Source organism: Diabrotica undecimpunctata, chromosome 3 (genome assembly GCF_040954645.1).
Source record: "Diabrotica undecimpunctata isolate CICGRU chromosome 3, icDiaUnde3, whole genome shotgun sequence".
Taxonomy (NCBI): domain Eukaryota; kingdom Metazoa; phylum Arthropoda; class Insecta; order Coleoptera; family Chrysomelidae; genus Diabrotica; species Diabrotica undecimpunctata.
This window is the reverse complement of record NC_092805.1, coordinates 149,829,656-149,850,922: the sequence shown is the minus strand read 5'-3', so window position 1 is coordinate 149,850,922 and position 21,267 is coordinate 149,829,656. Positions and strand designations below refer to the sequence as shown.

Here is a 21,267-nt window from a genome sequence, read left to right as displayed (position 1 = left end):
AATTGGCTGAAATCTACATTTATTACATTGTCTAAAAAACATTCAGCAAAGAAATGCTTGGATTATCGCTTAATTAGCCTAATGAACCATGTTTTAAAAATATTTTTAAATGTAATTCATAGTAGAATTTATAAAAAATGTGAATCTTTTATGAGCGGCACTCAGTTTTGATCTCGTAGAGGTTTAGGAAGCCTTATTTAGTACCTAGTTCCTAGTTCAATGCCCTAGGGATGTGTCAGTGCCAATATTCACTCGTTTTATAGATTATGAAAAGGCTTTCGATCGTGTTCAACGTGTCGTGTCGAACTTGTTCCAACCTTTTGGAACTTGTACTGCCCAAATAAAAGTTAATGACCAGTTATCTGAAGAGGTCAGAATTAGAAGAGTCGTTCGTCAGGGCTGCACACTATCTGCGCTGTTATTCAACGTTTACAGCAACAAAATAATAGAAAGAATAATTGAGGCCTGGCCAGAAATGATATAAAAATAAACCACTTTTTGGATGCCGACGATACCGTTGTAATTGCCAGACACTCTGGACGATTTACAAGACTTGCTCGATCGAGTTCGGACTTACCTGAATGTAGGAATAACGAAGTGATTGGTGGTCTCAAAAACAAAATATATCAGGGGCATATTAGAAGTGATTGGCGAACAAGTGTAACGGGTTCAATCCTAAAATTAACTTGTCAGTTTAATGATAACTGGGATAATATGCAAGAGGTTCGTGCACGAATCGAACAATCCAGGACATCATTTATCAAAATAAACCCAGTTTTGTGTAGTCGCGATCTTAGCACGACGCTACGTCCTCGGATACTATATAGGCTACTATGTATTGAGCATTTTGTATTATGGCGTGGGAGCTTGGACTCTTACTAGCGCCATGTGTAAAAAACTAGTAGCCTTTGAGATGTGGTGCTACCGTAGAATGCTCAGAATATTAGGAATGGATAGAGAGCGTAACGAAGAAGTGCTTCTAAGATTGGATAAAAAACATGAAGTTTTATTTACTATAAAAAAGCAATAAGCAGTACGTGAAGAAGTATCGAAAACAATCTACCATTATTGCTTCAGTACCTTATATAACTTATTTAATTTAATAATATTGCTAACTAAAAAGGTAAAAATAATATTGTTTTATGTTTTTAATTAAAATCTGAAGTAACTCTTAAGTGGTAACGTCCTGAACTGAATCAACGTTAAATAGACTAAAAGTATAATTTAAAATTGTACATGACGTAATATCAAACTTCTAAAATGAATAAAACACAAATACAATACGTAAGTGCGTTTTTACAGCCAAAAATATTAGCAAAATATACCATTATCTTGACAATGAAAGTTTTAGTAAACCTAAAAAAAGTTACAGGACCCATGATCCAAAAGAACCCATGATCTTTATGCTACTCTTACTTGATTTTTAGCGACTCACAATTAATTTATCAGATATTCATGTTTATTAGTTGTACCATGACACTGGTGAGTGAATTTATACAAAAGCATCAAAGTATAAAATCATCAAATATACAAAAGCATCAAATATACCTGATTTATCTATTGATACGGGACCAGTTGGCCTAGAGACATCTGACCTAAAGTTATTAGAACGAATGAACATTTCACCAAAAGTCATTTGACCTAACGTGCTTAGAACTAAAATATATTTCTACTAAAGAAAACATTGTCTAAAGACATTTGACCTAACGACTCTACATCTAATGATAATATACTTAATTATGAAACATATCACGCTTGATAACAAACAGTGAGCATCATGATATAAAGAGAGGTTGTGGCTTGTGTTTATGACCGAGCTGTACGTCTCAATTACATAAACTCTTCATCAAGCCAAATCTTTGGAAATATTTGAAACAAAGAATTCCATTGTCGGTATCTCGGAAGGAGAATATTAACATCAAAAAGATTCAGAAGCACATCCAACATCACCTTTTCTAAAGAAATTCAATTTACATTAGATCAAACGTCTATTAGGTCAAATGAGGTGAGGCAAATGACATTAGTCAAATGTATTTAGGCATGTTACATATATATATATATATATATATATATATATATATATATATATATATATATATTCAGTCTGAAGATCCTTACACGAACTTACCTTTGAAATAAATAGTCTGGAGATACACCTATGGAGTATATTTAATAGTTTATCTTATTCGCAATGAATATTAATGAATCTCTTAGATCGGTCGGTAACATTTGGTCATTATATTTGGTTATATCGTTTTGTAACAGCCACTTCATATTGGTGAATATTAATTGAAACCAATAAAGTGTTACTAAAAACTCTGTCAAATAAAAATACTTCTATAAGTTATATTGCACGATTAACATCCTTTTGGTTTATCCAATTTTTTACTTTGTGTAATAATTATAGAAACCCTACACATTTTTAAGTTGTTTTCATTATTACCCCCATATTGGTTACTTTGGCTAATATTTTTGGAAATTTTTTAACAGTAAACTAAAAGTAAAACATGTTTTTGTTTCATAAACAATAAACTATTTTTTTGTTATTTTTAAAAGATATTCTCTAAATAAAAGAAAGTTGTATTATTTTTATATACTCTTATAGTGCTTTGACTGTTAATCTCGTACAATAGACGACATAGTAGGTATGGTCGAAATATACATGATGAGAATTTGACTTTGTTGCTATATTTAGCGATATACCCACCATACTGAACGCAATAATTATTACAACGAACTTTAAATTCGAAACGAATACTGAAGCAAATATAATCATTTACTACTCAGATATTATTAAATATATTCGAGAAAAAATTTTATAAAAAAGTATTTTTTACGTAAAATACCTATTTTTCTCTTCGGTTAATTAAATAAAAATTTAAAGTTAATTTCTAATCTATTTTATCTAAAATAATGGTACTATATATATATATATATATATATATATATATATATATATATATATATATATATATATAATGTATATAATGTATAAAAACGATGTATAAATATTTAAAAGCAAAGAAAAATTATTACTATACTTATAAAATAAAATGAAAATAATCGTCACTCAAGATATTCATCAAATGAAAGCCCTCAATTAGAAAACCAATTTGGGCGCCTAATCCAATTTTCCCGGTACACAATTGCCGAGATAATCGGAAAAAACCACTAAAGTTACTATCCTGAAAAAAAAAATAATATCTATGTAGACACCTACATTTATTTATGGATTTACTTTCCGATTCTATAATAATGGAATTCTTTTGAAAACAATTTTGACGTTTTTGAAATAAAAACAGTTAAAATGTTGCTTTTGACGTAGTGCAGATATCTCTGAATTTTTGTTTTTATAATGGGTGAGGTCATCTCCCTTTGAATTAACAAAAATCATTTTATGTAAAATCTGTTAGTTTTTACATTTATACATAGATACATATTTTTACATTCAGTATATTAGGGAAAGCTCTTGTTCTACAATATATGAATGTTGCAGAATTTCTTTAATTAATATATTTGTAACAACATGCTTACAACGTTACGATATGTTAGTTTCAATATTTTTTATCTACAATACAACTTCCTTTTAAAAGAGTAGTTTTCAACAAATTAATTTGTCTAAAATACAAAGTACAGAAATTTAATAAAATTCATTATCACTAGAATGATTAGATCCGCCTTCCAAATCTATATTAGATATGTTGGACATCGTTATTTGTACAGCTAAACTGATGTTTTTCGCCGATAATTCTGAAGACATTCCTGTAAAAATACAATTAGAAAATATAACTTAAGAAAAACGAAATTTGTTCTGAATGTATGTTAAAAAAATTATATAACAATAAAACACTGAAAACGTTGTTTTCAAAACTTCCACAAAATTTATTATATACTCTTATCACTACAGCTATTTCGGCAGAGTGCCTTTCTCAAGTGATCTATTATTGGCATGGGTTCACACTTTATAGTCTTTAATGAAATAGGTTGAGGAGGAGAGAACTGTTTGTCTCAAGTTGGTCATTCACAATTATGTCTGTGTTTTTTAATTTGTTAATTTCCATAGATTCTAACAAAGATAGCTTAAGGCCTTTATTTTGGATGTGAAGAATTTGAAATTCGTCATTAAAAGAATGATTATGATCTAGAAGGTGAAGTGCGTACGTAGAATCTGTTTTTCTATTATTGAAAGCCCTTTTATGCTCTGTTATACGTTTGTTAAAAGTTCTACCAGTTTGACCGATGTAATTTTTGTGCAGTCGCCACATTTAAGTTTGTATACACCACTGTGTAAGTGTTTTTTATTTTGGCTCTTGTTGTTTTTAACATATTTGTCTAAGTTGTTTGTTTGTTCTAAAAGCTGGTGTTATTCCTTTCTTTTTTATGCGTTTAGCTATTTTTGTTGATATTTTGCTGTATATGTTATCGATCAGAAGGTACTGGGTTTTTCTCTGGTGGTGGAAATACTAATTTCAGGGCTTTCTTATGTAGTTTTTGATTTAAAAGTTTATTGAATGTTTGTTGGTTGTACCCATTGTTTACTGCTATTTGCTTAATGATATTTAATTCTGTCTCAAAGTTGTATTTTGACATCGGAATTTCTGTTATTCTATGTAACATGCTATGATAGGCTGCCAGTTTATGTTGTGTAGGATGGGATGATCAATTGTGTATAGTTGTGTCAGTATGGGCACAGGTTTATGAAATACGGAGAATTCATGTTTGTTTTTAAGTCTTATAATTTTTAAATCTAAAAAAATGTATGGATTGATTTTGTTCTGTTTCTATTGTAAATTCGATATGACTATGGAGTGAATTAATATACGATAAAAATTTGTCTAGTTCCTGTAAAACATGCCAGTACATTGTATACATATTTCCACCAATACAAAAACTGTTTGAACACGGGATGTTTTGAAATCTTTGTCTCTAGATGATCCATAAAAATATCTTATAGCAATGGGCTTAGAGGATTACCCATTATAAGTCCTGCACTGTTATTTGTATATATTTGATTATTAAATTCAAAGTAGTCGTGGTTTATGGAAATTTCAAGAAGATGTAAAATGTCAGATGTAATGATTGGATTTGTAATATGGTCTAAAAGGTTTTTTACTAGAACAAAAGTTTCTGTAGGAGAAATACTAGGAAAACGATTTTTTATGTCAAATGAAATTAATCTTAAGTTGTTAGGTAATTGAAAATGTTGTATTTTATTAACTAGTTCTATTGTATTTTTTAAGGTAAATTTAGGTGAAAATTTAGTTTTCAGAAGAAAACAGTTTTTTTGAAAGTTTATATGACGGAGCTGTATAAAAAGAAACTATAGGTCTTATTGGGTGAATAATTATGAACATTTAATAAATAATACAAAACATCACATAAATAATAATACTAATAAATATTATATTATATATATATATATATATATATATATATATATATATATATATATATATATATATAATATATAAATATAATATATATATATATATATATATATATATATATATATTAAATATATATACAAAAGGAACATTGTTATTCTCGAGAGAGGAAGAGAGAGAAAATATATCTTCTGTCTCTCTCGTACTCATTATCTTACATATGTAATGATTTCACCGATTCACTCCCGTGCAAATTTCCAACGTTGAGCGCGCGTATAGAAGTATAACTTCAAAAGTGCCACCGACAGATCTGGTGACTGAGGAGTAAACAATTGGAGAAGAAAGGGAAGATAGAATTTGTTGAAATTTGAAGTTTGAGTTGAATTTGTTGAAGAATGCTGATTATTGGTCTCATCACTCACCTCAATATATAGGTCAACCGTGAACACGAGAGATAAACTATCATCTCACTCAAGTATTTAAAGGACATGCTTGTTTGGGTTCCTGATTAAAAAGAGGAGACTGAAGCGTGTGTGTACATGGTCAAAGCTGGTATAAAGATACTACGCAGCATACTCTGTATGTGATGGTTCCATGAGAAAAAGACGACAGTTAGAGATGGCGTAGGCAAGAGGATCGTGCACTGATTTAATTGCGGAAGAAATTAGAAAATATTTTCCTCTTATTAATGAACTTATATCTAATATAAAAAAGTTTTTCTCAAAGTACCTTTAAGAATTCAGTATTACAAGATAAAACTTCCCAATTTTCCACATCCCCCTCAGCCAGTAATAATAAGATGGGGAACCAGGTTGAAAGCAGTATTTTTTAGTGTACCCATTTTACTGGGTCATTTTTATTGTAAATGCTTCGCCAATGTGGATAAGTGAAAAGTGAGATGGTTTCATAAAATTTGCACCCATTTCTTTATACCTTCTGCATACCGGTGCGATTCACGAGCCAATAGTCGAACCAGTTCGTCAAATATACTTTGAAACATCGATAAAACTATCAACGCTGCGTTGGTCTATACATTTACGTCCTTGGAAAGAGTGGGAACGGGAGAAATAGTTTATTATCCACAAGGAATCTACGTTCTTGTATTTGGCTGTATACCATATATTAAAAAATTTATTAAAATCCTTTGTAAAAGGTATATATTTAAAAACCCAAACGGGCTGTGTTAGACAGAACGTTTTCGGAATACATCATTCCATCATCGGTGTCTAGGAGTACATGAATGTAGCTACTAAATATATGGGTAAAAACCCGTTAACAAATAATTAGTTACATTTGTTCGACATTATATCTTATAAATACTTATGATGTTAAAGTTACCGTTGGATTAGGTAACATGGCGACATATGACTCCACGTTGAAGTTGCAAGTCCTGAGACGGTGTGTCTACGAGGACTTTATGGAAGCAACTGAATCAGTTGCTTCCATATACAACTATAAGATACCTATCAAAACACACATGATAATTTAATAATTATATCGGTCTTAGTTCATTTTTACGTAATTACTTATGTGTTTAAGTAGATAATAAATAATTAAAATATTATTTTGATACGCCTATGCAAAGTTGATAAGGGAAATAACGGTTGGTCGCTTGTGCACTATACGTGAAATCAAATCTTAACTGTCTTTTCCTTTTTATTCCGATTTACTCTGTACGAGTACTAGAAACCAATTCGCTAGGATTTTTGCTTAGTTGAGGAGATATGTTGTGGAATGCAAATTTTAGATTCCCCATGTCTCTAATAACATCTTTATCAACGTCTGTTTTGCCTTGCAATTCTTAGAAGGCACAGATTAAAGCAAAAATCTGAATTTGGTTTTGAAAATTAGTTTACGGATTTTATATCAGATGTCGCTATTTGCGTCCATTCGAAGCCATGTTAGAGTTGCTTCCTAAGACAGAATAGATTTATTTTCACGTTCAGAGCGACTGTGAAAGCCGTTCTGAAGAGGCCTATTAGGCCGAAATACGTATAAGCGAATACACAGACACACTATACGTGAAATCAAATGTTAACTGTCTTTTCCTTTTTAAATAATATCTTTTTATAATATTTCTCGGTTTGTATAAAAAATCATGAAACCAAAAATACATAAAAACACTTAAGCAGAGAATAACCGAACACAGAGAAGCGACACTCCTTTGAAGTTACGTGGCCAAGCCGCCAATGACAGCTAACAACTAGAAAATTAATAGTCAGTGGGCATATCATACAATCATCGAGCAAAAAGACAAAAGAGGGAATGTAAAGGTAGGGGGGCAAAAATATTGTTAGACAGGAAGTGCCATCTTAAGAGGCCAAATTAAACAAGGAAAGAGAGTCTTTCCTTGTTTAAGAAATCAAATTTAGTTGGGTTATGTTATTATTTGTCCCAACTGTCACATGAAATCTTATTTATATTGAAGTTTTTTAACAATTGTTTCACATTTTAGACTGTTATCGTTAATATTTAATTAAAATTTTCTCGTCTAAGACACATTCTGAAAACTATTTTATAGCTACTGTTAATAAGTGTCGGAAAATTTAAATTTGGCGCATTCGCATTTCCGGATATGTCCGCCATCAGAGGCCACTTTTTTGGTCGCCTTTTCATAACGATTAGATTCCCTCTTTTGTCTTTTTGCTCGATGCATACAATATAAATTCTTAAGAGCGTAGGCGCAAAATTTAGGGCCAATGTTTTTTAAATGCATTCATTTTTTTCGAATCCTGAAAAAACTAATAAGTATTTTTGAAAAATTTAAACGCAGAATGAAAGACTACATTATTACTGAGGGCCGAAAGTCCCTAAAAACTTCTATAATGTTTATTTTAATAAGTTACAGGGGCGAAAAAAAAATTAGTGTGATTTTTAATTTCAAATATCTCATTCAAAAAAGCTTTTTGTTTATTCTAGGGGACTTTCGGCCCTCGGTAATAATGTAATCTTTCATTCTGTGTTTAAATTTTTCAAAAATATTTGTTCGTTTTCTCAGGATTCGAAAAAAATGATTGTATTTAAAAAGCATTGGCCCGAAATTTTGTGCCTACGCTCTTAAACGAAACAAAGAAATTACTAAAAATCTTAAAATTACAACAGAACAAGACTTCAAAATTGCAAAAACATGGTTGCAAATAAACAAACTTACATTAAATTATGAAAAAACTAAATAGGTACTCATCTACTTTTTGCTATATACAAAAGTTGTCTGGCCAATTTTTAATTCGTCAAATATAAATAACAAAGATCAAATATGTGGATCGAAGTACATAAAATATTTAGGAGTTTTAAATGGGAATTACAAATAAAAAATATTAAAACTTTATTTGTTGTATATCTCAATATTTAGTGACATTTTTGTGACTTAGGAGAAAACTGTAAATTTATTAAGATTAGATATTGACAAAAGTTAAATATTTCATTACTTACAATATACTTAGAATATACTAATACTCTTATAGTTGTAAGTAATAAAGTATTATTTATAAATACAGAAAAAGTTCTTTGTTTAAAATTTGTTCTGTTAAAAATTTGTAGTGCCAAAGTGTGGATAGAAGCTTGCAGACGAGAAGATTTGTTATTCAAAATGGATTCACTTTATAATAATTATAGGATTTGTGAACTGCATTTTGAAGATAATGTTATTGTAAAAGGAAATAGAAGAAAAACATTGGCGCATGACGCAGTACCTTCAATATTTTCATATAATACGACAAACACAATTGACCACGGTGAAGATATCGAAGAACCACCAAAGAAGATTATCGTTTTAGGTTTGTGTACATTTAAGTTGAAAAATCATATTTTTCGAAAGCAATATTTTATGCTGTTTCCAACAATTTTTAGTTTGAGCATTTTAGTAATTTCTTTGTTTCGTTTAAGAGCGTGGGAGCAAAATTTCGGGCCAATGCTTTTTAACATTTTTTTGGAATCCTGAGAAAACTAACAAATATTTTTGAAAACTTTAAACACAGAATGAAAGATTACAATATTACCGAGGGCCGAAAGTCCCTTAGAATAAACAAAAAGTTTTTTTGAATGAGATATTTAAAATTAAAAATCACACTAAATTTTCTTTTTTTCACCCCTGTAACTTATTAAAATAAACATTATAGAAGTTTTCGGGGACTTTCGGCCCTCAGTAATAATGTAGTCTTTCATTCTGCGTTTAAATTTTTCAAAAATACTTATTAGTTTTTTCAGGATTCGAAAAAAAATGAATACATTTAAAAAACATTGGCCCGAAATTTTGCGCCTACGCTCTTAAATCAAAATTCTCGTGTATAAAACCCTCTATATATTTTTATTTCCTAAAAATACTATATTCGTATTGTTGTCTTCGAGCGCGCTGACACCCGGCCACCATATGTTGATTTTTTGACCTGAGCCTTCGGAGACTTGCGTCTTTCAATAAAAGAAATAGCACTGACACCAAATTTAATGTTTTCATTTTGAACTATACCTTGGCAGACCAAAGTTTATTTTTTAAAGCAATAGTAATTACCTGTTATTATTCTTAGGAAATCTAAATAAACTTATTCCTTTTCCTGTCACAGATGAACATCCGCGAATCGCACAAATATATCCAGACATTTTAAATATAAATTAAACTTTTAACTATAAACTATAACTATAAACTTATATATTTAACTATAACTATAAACTTTTAACTATAAAAAAATTATATAAATGGTCAAATGCACTTGTTGTGTCGAGTATTTACCATATGCGCCTACGGACTATCGAAAACAACCAGAATTAAATAATAAGCACGTGTTTTTGACAGTTAAACAACTAGAATCGGGCATGCGTATACAAAAATGGTACACGCTTTTGGACCGTTGTGTCGCTTCTCTGTGTGTTCGGTTATTCTCTGACTTAAGTTCTTAATAGTAATGAAGATGAGAAGTTTTTTTACCACTCCTGTGAAATTTAAAAAAGTGGAGGTGGCCCGTTTTCAAAATGACCGATTCAATTATAAGTAATCTTTTATTCCATTGAGTTTGATAATAGATACAATTGATTCAAAAAATATAAGTTTAAACAAAAACTAACTAACTAGACAACGACAGTCTAAAAATAATCAAATGTCGGTCAGAATAAAGAATAATAGAGCTGTTCATGAATCATATTTTACTACAAATAAAAAAACACATTAAAACATTTAATAGTACATCAGTACTCACAAATATTTTTAATTGACATTATACAATACTGCAAACGAGATCAGGTATTAGTTTTTTCTTTCCTTTGGAATGGGAATTGGGATCGGATATTTTTTTAATTTCGTTAATTCTACAATCAGCTTTCATTAACAGAATTTCAGATTCGTTACGAACTAACTCTAGAACTTGAACTTCTTGATCAACGATTTGGGACAGGGAACAGTTTGGTAAACCAGCACTCGGTCTCTCTAGCCTACATTTTACAAAAAAATCTGATTTGAAATGAAAATCATTTATATAATTTCGTAATAGTAGTTTAATAATTGGTTCAGTTTTCCCAAGAATGACTTCCTTGCATGTTTCCTTTAACTGTATTACGTTGGTTGTATCTACGATATGATTTGATTCCTTTGTTATACTAATTTTGATTTTTTTCTTTACCGTGTTCACAGAACTACTAACAAAAATGTTATTAGATTCAAAAGTTTTACCTTTTTTAAATTTCGAAAGTCTTGACTTCAAACCTAGATCTCTTACAACAGTCTCTACAGAATTTTTAAGAAGTAGTTTATATTCAGGTGTTGATTCGGTAAGACATTTTGTTAGGAATCTTTTGAAATCGGCTTTAGACGTTTTTCCTGTCAGGTGTCTTTTCAATAAGAACTTTAAGTTACATTGATGGCATTTATGTTGCAATTTAAAACATTCTCTACAGTTACTTACCGAGGTTAATGAATCTTTAGACTCTCTTAAATCGGTTAGGGAAAGGCAACTTTGAGATTTGTGTAACGTGGTACCTAATGGTTCCGGATCAGTGTCAAGATCAACTTTTGACTCTGGGGTTTCCACTATAAAATAATTAGAATTTGCATCGTCGTCTAATATTATAAATGGTACTTTTCTATGATTGTTTGGTGTATATTTATGGTTCACTTTGGAAATTTTGGGAATGTACGGCTGATACGTTTCAGTTTCTTTGTTTTGGGGAGTAACTTGTAAACGTAGGAATTCTTTCAAATAATCTAGAGAAAAAGAAGAGATTATTTAAAATACTACATGGGTCTAATGATAACTAGATTAAAGGTAAAAAAAAGGAAACAAATTGAATTACTTTGGATAAATATAATCTCAACTAACAACAGAAAAACTTATCAATAGCAATTGGGAGGGGGGATATGAACCGTCTTGGGAACTTATGCCCGTACCTTGTGCTATTCTATGACAGAGTAACCTGCCCCATCTGGATCAGATTAACTCACGACATCTGTTCTTGTACAGATTAATAATTTACAACGTCTTTCTAGTTACGTACTTTCAAAGATAATAACATTCTAGTGATGGTACACTAATGATTCAAGAAAAACCGGAAGAAAAAATCGACAATGATCACTACCCCGATGGACTAATACAATACTTGAAAAGTTATTAAACACAGAGAAACAATATAAAAAATCCACAAGGAAACAAAGTTCCTGTATTTGGCTGTATACCATATATTAAAAATTTTGAATAAAATCCTTTATAAAAAGGTATATAAAAAACCCAGTTGGGCTATGTTGCATTGACAAAACGTTTTCGGAATAAATATTCCATCATCAGTGTCAAGTTAATACATGGATGTAGCCACTAAATATGTGGTTAAAAACCCTTTAAAAATTATTAAATAAGATTTGATCTACATTATGTCTAATTTACATTTAAGATGTTAAAGTTACCGTTGGATAGGTAACAGGGCGACATATGACTCTACATTAGTTGCGAGTCCTGAGACGGTATGTCTACGAGGACTTTGTCAAAGCAACAAAGCAACAAAGCGACTTTGAGTTGCTTTGACAAAGTCCTCGTAGACATACCGTCTCAGGACTCGCAACTAATGTAGAGTCATATGTCGCCCTGTTACCTATCCAACGGTAACTTTAACATCTTAAATGTAAATTAGACATAATGTAGATCAAATCTTATTTAATAATTTTTAAAGGGTTTGTACCCACATATTTAGTGGCTACATCCATGTATTAACTTGACACTGATGATGGAATATTTATTCCGAAAACGTTTTGTCAATGCAACATAGCCCAACTGGGTTTTTTATATACCTTTTTATAAAGGATTTTATTCAATATAAAAAAGGTTAATACGATCCCTGGAAGAATCTTAACAAACATGAGTACGCATCTGTAAAGATAAACAGATTGGAAGGAAAGATCGTTTCATAAATATGGTTTGTGTATATAACGCTTCCCTTGTTCTCAATCTTTTTTAAATATGTTGGCTTCCAGGAAAATAAGAAGATATAAGAGAGGAAAACCTTGGAAGTGTCGTCAGGTGCCACCAATCACGCACCTCGACGTGCATCGCCCTTCCTTCTGGAACATATAATTAAATTTAATTGGTTGAGAAATGAAAAGGTTTCATATAAAAGTTAATTTATCTTTAAATATGGGACATTTTCGGATCTCAAGTCAGTGTGTGTCAGTACATGGTTTTACCCGTGTAGGGTAGCTCCCTAGAGCACTTTGCTCGAAGGGCTCTGCAAACTTTCTAAGACTCTGAAGCTGAGTTTTTTTCTTCTTAGAAAGAATGTGTTTTATTTCCACCTCTAATAAAACCATAATGGCATTGTCTCTTCAAGATAATGCCACAATAAGAGCGTACCGGCCAACTACGCAATATTACACCATATTGCACAATAGTTGGACAAATTAATAAACATGGAAACTTGCACCAAGTTGGTAACACATTTTCATACGTTTATTAATTACACCGGAGACGACATGGCGCCCAACCTTTTAACGAACTCTACCACGACTCCGAGATGTCAGAGTTCTCATGCTCCGCGATCGAAAATCGCAAAAGTTCCAACACGACGCCTGCATCAAAACCACTCAAGAAAACAGCGGGGAGAAGCATCGGATGTTAGTACACCAAACTAACATGCCGATATCCACCTTCTGCAGCCCTGAAACCGTCGATGTGCCACATCTCCGACGAGCCAGCCTACTTGATGCTAAGTACCTGATGCAATGGATGTCTCCGCAGTAGCCAGTCACTGCCTGTCCTACCATTATGTGGTCCAGAGCACCACGGAGGCTCAGGCAAACTCACCGGCGACATTCAGATGGGAAATGTACAGCTAGAGAGGACGAAGCCGCCGTAGAACGAGCACGTTGTCGAGGATGGACCTGAAGATGCTGTCAACAACACCGACCACCGCCTGTGAGTGTTTTTATGCAGTGCAAGTGCGCGTTTTCATACGTTTATTAATTCCACCGGAGACGACAGAAGACATTTAATATCCTGGCTGAGAAATTTGAAAGAATGGTTGAGTTGCAGCTCACTAGAGCTCTTTAGAAGTACGGCTAATAAAGTTAAAAACAGCGATGATGATTTCCAACTTCTGATAGGAAGAAAAAGTTTATTGAGAATAAAATGACCGATGTTTCAATATTATGAGTTTTGAATGCAATTTTTCTGTTTACAATTTCTAACACTTATATGACTATGGCCAAGATATTTGTACTCACTTCACATATTTTACTGTTTGTATCGATGAAGCTTAGGTACCCTCAAATTATAATTTGAGTGTTAAATAATTCTAGAAACCAGCTTACAGTGCAATCAATAGAATAACAATAACAGATTTATATAGTTATATCTCCTTCTTCAAGTCCATCTCCCCGAAGGAGGTGGGCAATCATCACAGCAATTCGGACTTTACAGACAACTGCTCTGAAAAGTTTATTTGATGTACATCCGTACCACCCCCAGGTTGCGCAGGGAGCCATGACATTCTATTTCTTCCTACGAATCTCCTTCCTTGGATCTTTCCCGCATACTCTGTTGGAACAAAGTGTTTCTTTCTCCACGTGTAATATGTCCAAGTTATTCAAATTTTCTTGTTTTGTGTTTAAAATTTCCATTTCTTTATTCATCCTTCCCATAACCTCCTTATTTTTTACGTGTTCTGTTCACGTTATTTTTAGAATTCTTATATATTCCTACAATTCGAATGATTCCAGTTTTTTCATTGATGTCGCATTCATGGTCCAAGCTTCTATTCCATAAAACTAAAGTCGAGAAAACGTAGCATTTTGCGAACCTAACTCTTAGTTCCAACTTTAAATATTTTGTGCAGAGCACTCTCCTCATTTTGTTGAAGTTTTCCGTATTTTTTCTATCCCGATTTTAATTTTCTGGAAGTAATAATTATTTGTGGAGTTAATCATTGTTCCCAGATATGCATATTTTTATACTCGTTTGACATTGGTTACGATTATTATAAGATATAATTATATAAATTTTGTTAAATATAGTTATTATTAATTTTACACAAAACTTGTTATGTCCTACACCTGTACAGATTACATTAAGCAAAATAATCAGTCTCTAATTCCTTAAATCCTTATTTTATTTTTAAATCTTATCCTTATCCTTATAAATTTTTAAAGAATTTCTTAGGGTGGGAGTTCTTCGTGCTAAAGATATAAATCATTTTATTGTATTATTGCCATTATATTATCTATGCCATGTTCTTTTTCTCTACAAATGTTTTTAATGGCATCTAGTTCTTAAACTATCTTCTACATATCCTAAACTGCAGATTTTTCTCCCTATTTACTACAGCTATTCCTGACAGTAATTCAATATTGTGACATTTATTTAATGTTCATCAAAATATGTAAGTAGACACAAGATGTATTTTAAAATATGAATAAGATAAAGATCAGCACCACCAACTTATCTACATACGAACTGATTTTAGTTATGTTCTGCAATATGCATCTTTCAAATTCATTCTTTAAAATCTATTTGTTTTATTTACAGTTTAAAAATCGCGGAGTAAACTAATGCCACTAGTAAATAAGTGAATCATGTGTTACTAGAGTGCCCTGCAAATTTTTTCGACATAGACACAAAGAGGAGCTTTCTCATTCCTTGAGCCCATGGCAGGGCGTGGTGACACTCGAAATATTATTGGCTTGCTGCCTCCATTGGCTGCCATCCTGTGCCATCTGGAAGGCTTCATATAGGGATTTTCCCACCAGATTCTTCATTTGGTTTGCCCATCGTGTTGGAGATCTTCCTCGTGGTCTTGGGGCTTCTACCTTTCCCTCAATAGTTCCATGGGCCCCGTTCTTCTAACTATGTAGCCGAAGTAAATTAGGTATGCTCGTTTTACTTTTTTTAATACCCTGTCTTTTATATAAAGCTCTTCCAGAATTGACACGTTGGTTTTATGTTCTGTCCGGGACACACGTAGAATTCTTCTATAGACCCACATTTCGAAGGCTTCGATCTTATTCCTATCGATTTTTTTGAGTGTCCATGTTTCAGCTGCGTATGTAGCAATGGGGAAAATAAGGGCATTGACCAACCTAAGCTTAGTATTCCTTGTTATTGTTCGGTCTTTCCATATTTAAATCAGTTTAGGTGTTGCGGTTCGAGCCATTGCTAGTCTACGCTTGATTTCTGAGGAGCAATCGGCATTTTTGGTTATCAGGGAGCCCAAATATACAAATCTGTCTAACACTTCGAAATTCACCACTTGGTGTATGTGCGGTAGATTATTTGCTCTGTCGTTTTTTCGGTGTTGATCTGAAGTCCGAATTCTTCGCTTATCCGGCTTAGCCGAATATATGATGGTAATCATTTTGACTTCATTCGCTGCTTCTATAAGTGTATGATCTACATATCGCAGGTTGCTGATTTTTCTGCCTCCTATAGTGATTCCTCCATCACATTAGTCTAGTACTTTTCTCATTATATATTCAGAATATATGTTGTACAATAATGGTGATAGTATGCAGCTCTCTCTAGTTCATTTCTTTGTTATGAACGCATCTGAATATATTCCGTGTATTTTAACTTTGGCTGAGTTTTTATCATACAGTTTGACAAACTACGCAAGACAATAATATTACAAAGGTGCCGGCCTGATATATTTAGACCACGAATCTCGCAATGAAAAATATTATATACTACAGTCACTATACCAAATAAACAACAGATCGATCACAGTTGCAGAATCTCACACTATTTCGTGGAAAATCGTCAGAAGACGAGTCAACATCAGGTGATAAAATATTAACACTACAATTATGAACGTTCTTAGATGATAAAACATACAAAAATCTTAAGAAAATTTCAAAAAATAAAATTTGTAAATATTAAAATTAGAAAATATTTACCCTCTCCTGATTTTGAATTTTTGGGGAACGGTGACTGCAAAATCAATGCTAAGCATTGTGCAACACTGTTATTTGGAGCGCAACACAAAGCAGGTGTTAATCCCTCATTGTCCACAGATATAATCGAGGCTCCTTTCTTCAGTAATTCCCTAGTTACATCTACTAAGCCGTTTCTTGCAGAAATATGTAGTGGGCTAAAATCAAATATCAATATTAAAAAACATTATTGGCATTCGCTGGTCTTATAAATATGGTCTCGTGTAGAAAAAGACACCAGGTAAAAGCGAAAAATAAAAAAGTCAAAGAATGGAGAAGAAAAGTATTTAATGTGTAAATTTTTTATTTTCTAGCTGAGTTCTAAATACTCACGTTTTCTTGTCATTATTGGCTACATTGATAATTTCATCTCCTGGAGATCCTTCTAAAATTAATAAGGCAGTTTGGTTGTGCTTTTTAAGGCACGCCCAATGTAAAGCAGTATTGCCAAGTTTATCACAAGTAGTACGATCAACTTTACAACTTAATAATTGTTCTGAAACAAAAAAAAATATTACTCAAATTTAATTACTTTATTTATAAATTCAAGGGTTAATTCAAAACATTCAAAGAGAACATATATATTTATATCTCCTTCGCATTCTTTCTTTTTTGTATTGACATTACTGCAAATGGTATATATATTTTGTTAAAGACCAGACAGTGAACCGATCCAGAGTCTGCTCCCCTCTTCACGATCCCATCTCGTACCAAATATGTACTATATTGTTTCAGAATAACATATAATCTATTATATATTTTAGTCCTCTAGTGTGTTGATACCAGGTATATTTGTTCTCGAAAAAGCTTTTCATTATTTATAATTTATACTGTTTGCATATATTTACCAGTAGTTCTCCTCCAATTATCAGCTCATGGTTATTTGAGATTTCAACTAGCACGTTTCTCAAGGCTTCTTCAAAATAATTATTTTCGAGGATAGTGAAATTATTTATGGCATATATACCATGAATCGTCATATTTTTGTCTCTTAAAACAAAATTGTCACTTTTGTAACACGTTCATTATATGGCTTTCAAGATTTTATTTACTTCATATACTTTTTGTGAATTAAAATAGATATACCAGCTTAAGCTCTTTGGTCTTTAATTACTCCAGGGAAGAAATGTACATAATCTTGTAACACCTTCACTACCGCTTCACTTTCTTTGTCTCCGAGAGAATGGCTACATATATTTCCCTATTTGATATTTCCTATTCGCTGTGTGCAAGTTCCGAAGAGCGACATCTAGTGGCATAAATCAACGAAGGTGTTAGCACTATTAATATTTTAGTCTTATATTAGCTGCAAATAAAGTAACTTAAACTTAATAATTATTAAGTTTAAGTTTAATACAATAATTATTGTAATATATATCAATAATTAACAGGACCTTCGACTTCTGGTCAGTCGGTATTGTCGGCTTGGCCTGAAAGGAGTACGTAATATTGTCACGCCCGAAAATATTGCCGATTAATCCCTATTAAAAGACGAAAAAGTTAACGACGTTCTGGGGAGTGTGTTCGATTTCAATTCGTAAATAATTATCTGTAATTTTTATGTATCAATCTTGTACTTGTAAATAACACCACTACAGTTTGTTTTTGTGTAATAAAGATTTCCAGTAGTGATCGCGGGCTTTAATTCTAATGTTAGTGTCTTTTCAAATAACGAAGAACTACTACATTTTGGGTGTTGCCGTACGTTGGGTATGTTGTACGTTTGGGAATAGTTTCAGCACCGTTTTACTCGTATACTACTATACAATACAATATGCATACTTACCAACAATCTGAGTCTGTCCGTACTGCGCAGCGGCTATAAATGGCGTCCGTCCCTCCTCATCGAATACTTGAATGTCAGCACCCTGTTCTATTAAATATTTCGCGCATTCTGTATGGCCATTCAGAGCAGCAATATGTAGCGGAGTTCTCTTTCGACAATCTGACAAATTAACTATTTCTTTTCCAAAGTAATTGACTAATAATTCTAGGCACTTGTCTGACCCTGAAAATCTGCAAAGAAAATTAATTTACCTAAATAAAGGAACTTAAATAACTTTACGTAGGCATATGAAATCAGAGGTGTATTAAAACTCAAAAATATTATAGCTTTCGACGAAGTAAATTTAAGTGGGCCTTGAGTAGCCTAAAACCTTTGCTAAAACTTAAAATCTTGCGATGAAAACCTTCACTAACCCTGATAACGCACCTTCTTCTTCTTAACGTGTATTATCAAGTCCCCTTAACGTTGGCGATTAGCACATCAAGACGCTCTCGGTCTTGAGCTATTCTGAACAGTTGTTTGACTCTCCGTATCTTGGTTCTTTCTCTGACATTCTTCAATCACGAGGCTTGTTTCCTACCAATTCCTCTATGTCCTTCGATTTTACTTATCATAATTAGTCGAAGAATATTATACGGTTTAGCTGAGGAGTAGAGGTGGTAAACTTTTTTGCATCTTGTTTGAGGTCCCAAAATTGATATTCTCAGAAAAATTCAGCTTGTTCGTACGATTTTTCGAGTTCAGTGGTATTTTCGTCTCTGACGACTGGAGTAAAAAGTATTTCACCAGGTCCAGGGGCTTTTCCGTTCTTCAACTTCTTGCAGATTTCTGTTATTTCTTATTCCTCTATTGACCCCACTATCCGTACATTATTGCCTACGTTTTCAGCATTTATAAATATGTCTCTGGTTTCAGTTAGTAGATTTTCGAAGTGTTTCTTCCATTTTTCTGTTGTTATTGGTGATATAATATGTCTCCCTTTTTCTTTCCATATGTTCTTTATTACTTTCCAGTCTTCAGTGCTTCTTCTACCACCTATGTATTTATTTATCTTTTCACAAATTTCGTTCTTTTTCTTAGTTACTTTTTTTCTGGCTGTTGGGCTGCTTCGTATGCGACCAAATATAAATTCTATATACATTAAGGAATTAATGTAAAGTAATGGCAAAAACATTTATTATAACAATTAAGTTAACAAAATTATACTTACGTGGCACAGTGAATAGGTGAAAATGAATTTTCCTCCAATTCTTTAAACACTTTTTTGTCGAGCAGAGATTCTACACAATTTGCATATCCTACAATTAAAGAATAGTAATAATTCAATGTTTTATACAAAACAATAATAATTTTAATGTTAGCAGTAAATCATTAGAGTCTTGTTAATACCGTTTAATTCACCGAAATGATTCACAGAGTGGATATTCAAATCCAGATTGAATGAATAGAAATTAAACAGGTGAAAACGTTTGAACACTAGAAGTGACAATTGAAAAAACTAGCAGACAAAAAGTAAAGATAAATAAAAGGATAGATAAAGTGAATAAATTATATCAGGCAATAGGAAGAACAATAATCAACATGAGAGAAATAACAAAACAAACTACAACAAATGTTTTAAGGCAATTACTATTTTTATTGGGAATAAGCCACAGTTTAAGCTTAAAATAAGTTTATTGAACTTTCAATTTCCACAAAATCGTTCTGAAAATACAAAACATTAATAAATTAAACAAATTTTGTTTTTTAAATGTTTTAAGGCTATATATGGACCAATTCTTACGTATGAGTGTATGAGAGTCGTGGATACGAAGTAAGCAACAGCAAAGTAAGATACAGGCGACAGAGATGAGATATTTACGAAGGACGCAAGGAGTAACTAGAAGAGATCAGGTAAGAAAAAATGTTATGAAATGAAAAAATGAAAAAAGGCAATTAAGTTGGTGGGAGACTCCAGCGACTAAAAAATGAAATACCCTTTCAAAAAGATATGGGAAACTAAAGCACAAGGGAAACAGAAAAGAGGAAGATCTACGGAGATTTGGTACGACGTAACAGCAAAACAACTTAACAAGAAAGAAGTTACATGGAGAGAAGCAAAGGTTATGTCACATGACAGGAAGATTTTGAAGAGATTTGTGCACAGTGAATGACAAAATGACAGTGAACACATATGAACAGTGAAGACATATGAACATTTTAAAAGTTTGCAAATTCTTACAGCTACTATCTCTCTATATACAAGGCTATAATAACAGGTCACACCATTTGTCTAGTAAATTAACGACGCCATCTAGGAAAGAAATCTGAACTACCACCATTTGACATTTCAATCATATTTTGTTCTTACAACGATACATTTAATTAATAATACTGTATTAATTACATATAAATATAATTATTAATTAATTTTAATAATACTTTTAAGGTAGAATTTAATACAAAATAATTTAAAGCTTTATGTTAGTTTAAATTTAAAATCCTAACGCCATCTAAACAAAGATATCTGAACTACTGAAATTTCAACCTATGAGTCAATCATATTTTGTTTTTGAATCTGAACAGATAGACTAAATTAAAATTATCTGACATATAATATAAAATATTTATTTGTCAAATAAAGTACTGAATAAAAAGTTATCTGGAAAATAGATTCTGTTTATTGTAGTTCGTTATTATATTGTAGGTTATCGGGAAATCAAAAA

General features: G+C 31.9%; 1 protein-coding gene across 5 annotated transcripts in view; it reads right to left on the bottom strand.

Annotated features, from left to right (window-relative positions):
• Window positions 1-2,972: 2,972 nt before the first annotated feature.
• LOC140437551 (uncharacterized) overlaps window positions 2,973-21,267 on the bottom strand; it is a 41,799-nt gene continuing 23,504 nt past the window's right edge. The window contains exons 13-18 of one of the 5 annotated variants that reach the window (XM_072527138.1): window positions 19,773-19,860; window positions 18,563-18,792; window positions 17,110-17,272; window positions 16,741-16,934; window positions 11,276-11,574; window positions 2,973-3,762 (exon numbers count right to left, since the gene is read on the bottom strand). In XM_072527138.1, coding sequence (XP_072383239.1) covers window positions 3,724-3,762; window positions 11,276-11,574; window positions 16,741-16,934; window positions 17,110-17,272; window positions 18,563-18,792; window positions 19,773-19,860 — 1,013 coding nt within the window. In that variant the 3' untranslated portion in view covers window positions 2,973-3,723. Of the gene's footprint in view, window positions 3,763-10,515; window positions 11,575-16,740; window positions 16,935-17,109; window positions 17,273-18,562; window positions 18,793-19,772; window positions 19,861-21,267 lie in introns of those variants that run through there. The other 4 variants (XM_072527137.1, XM_072527136.1, XM_072527139.1 and 1 more) reach the window with 4 other exon arrangements.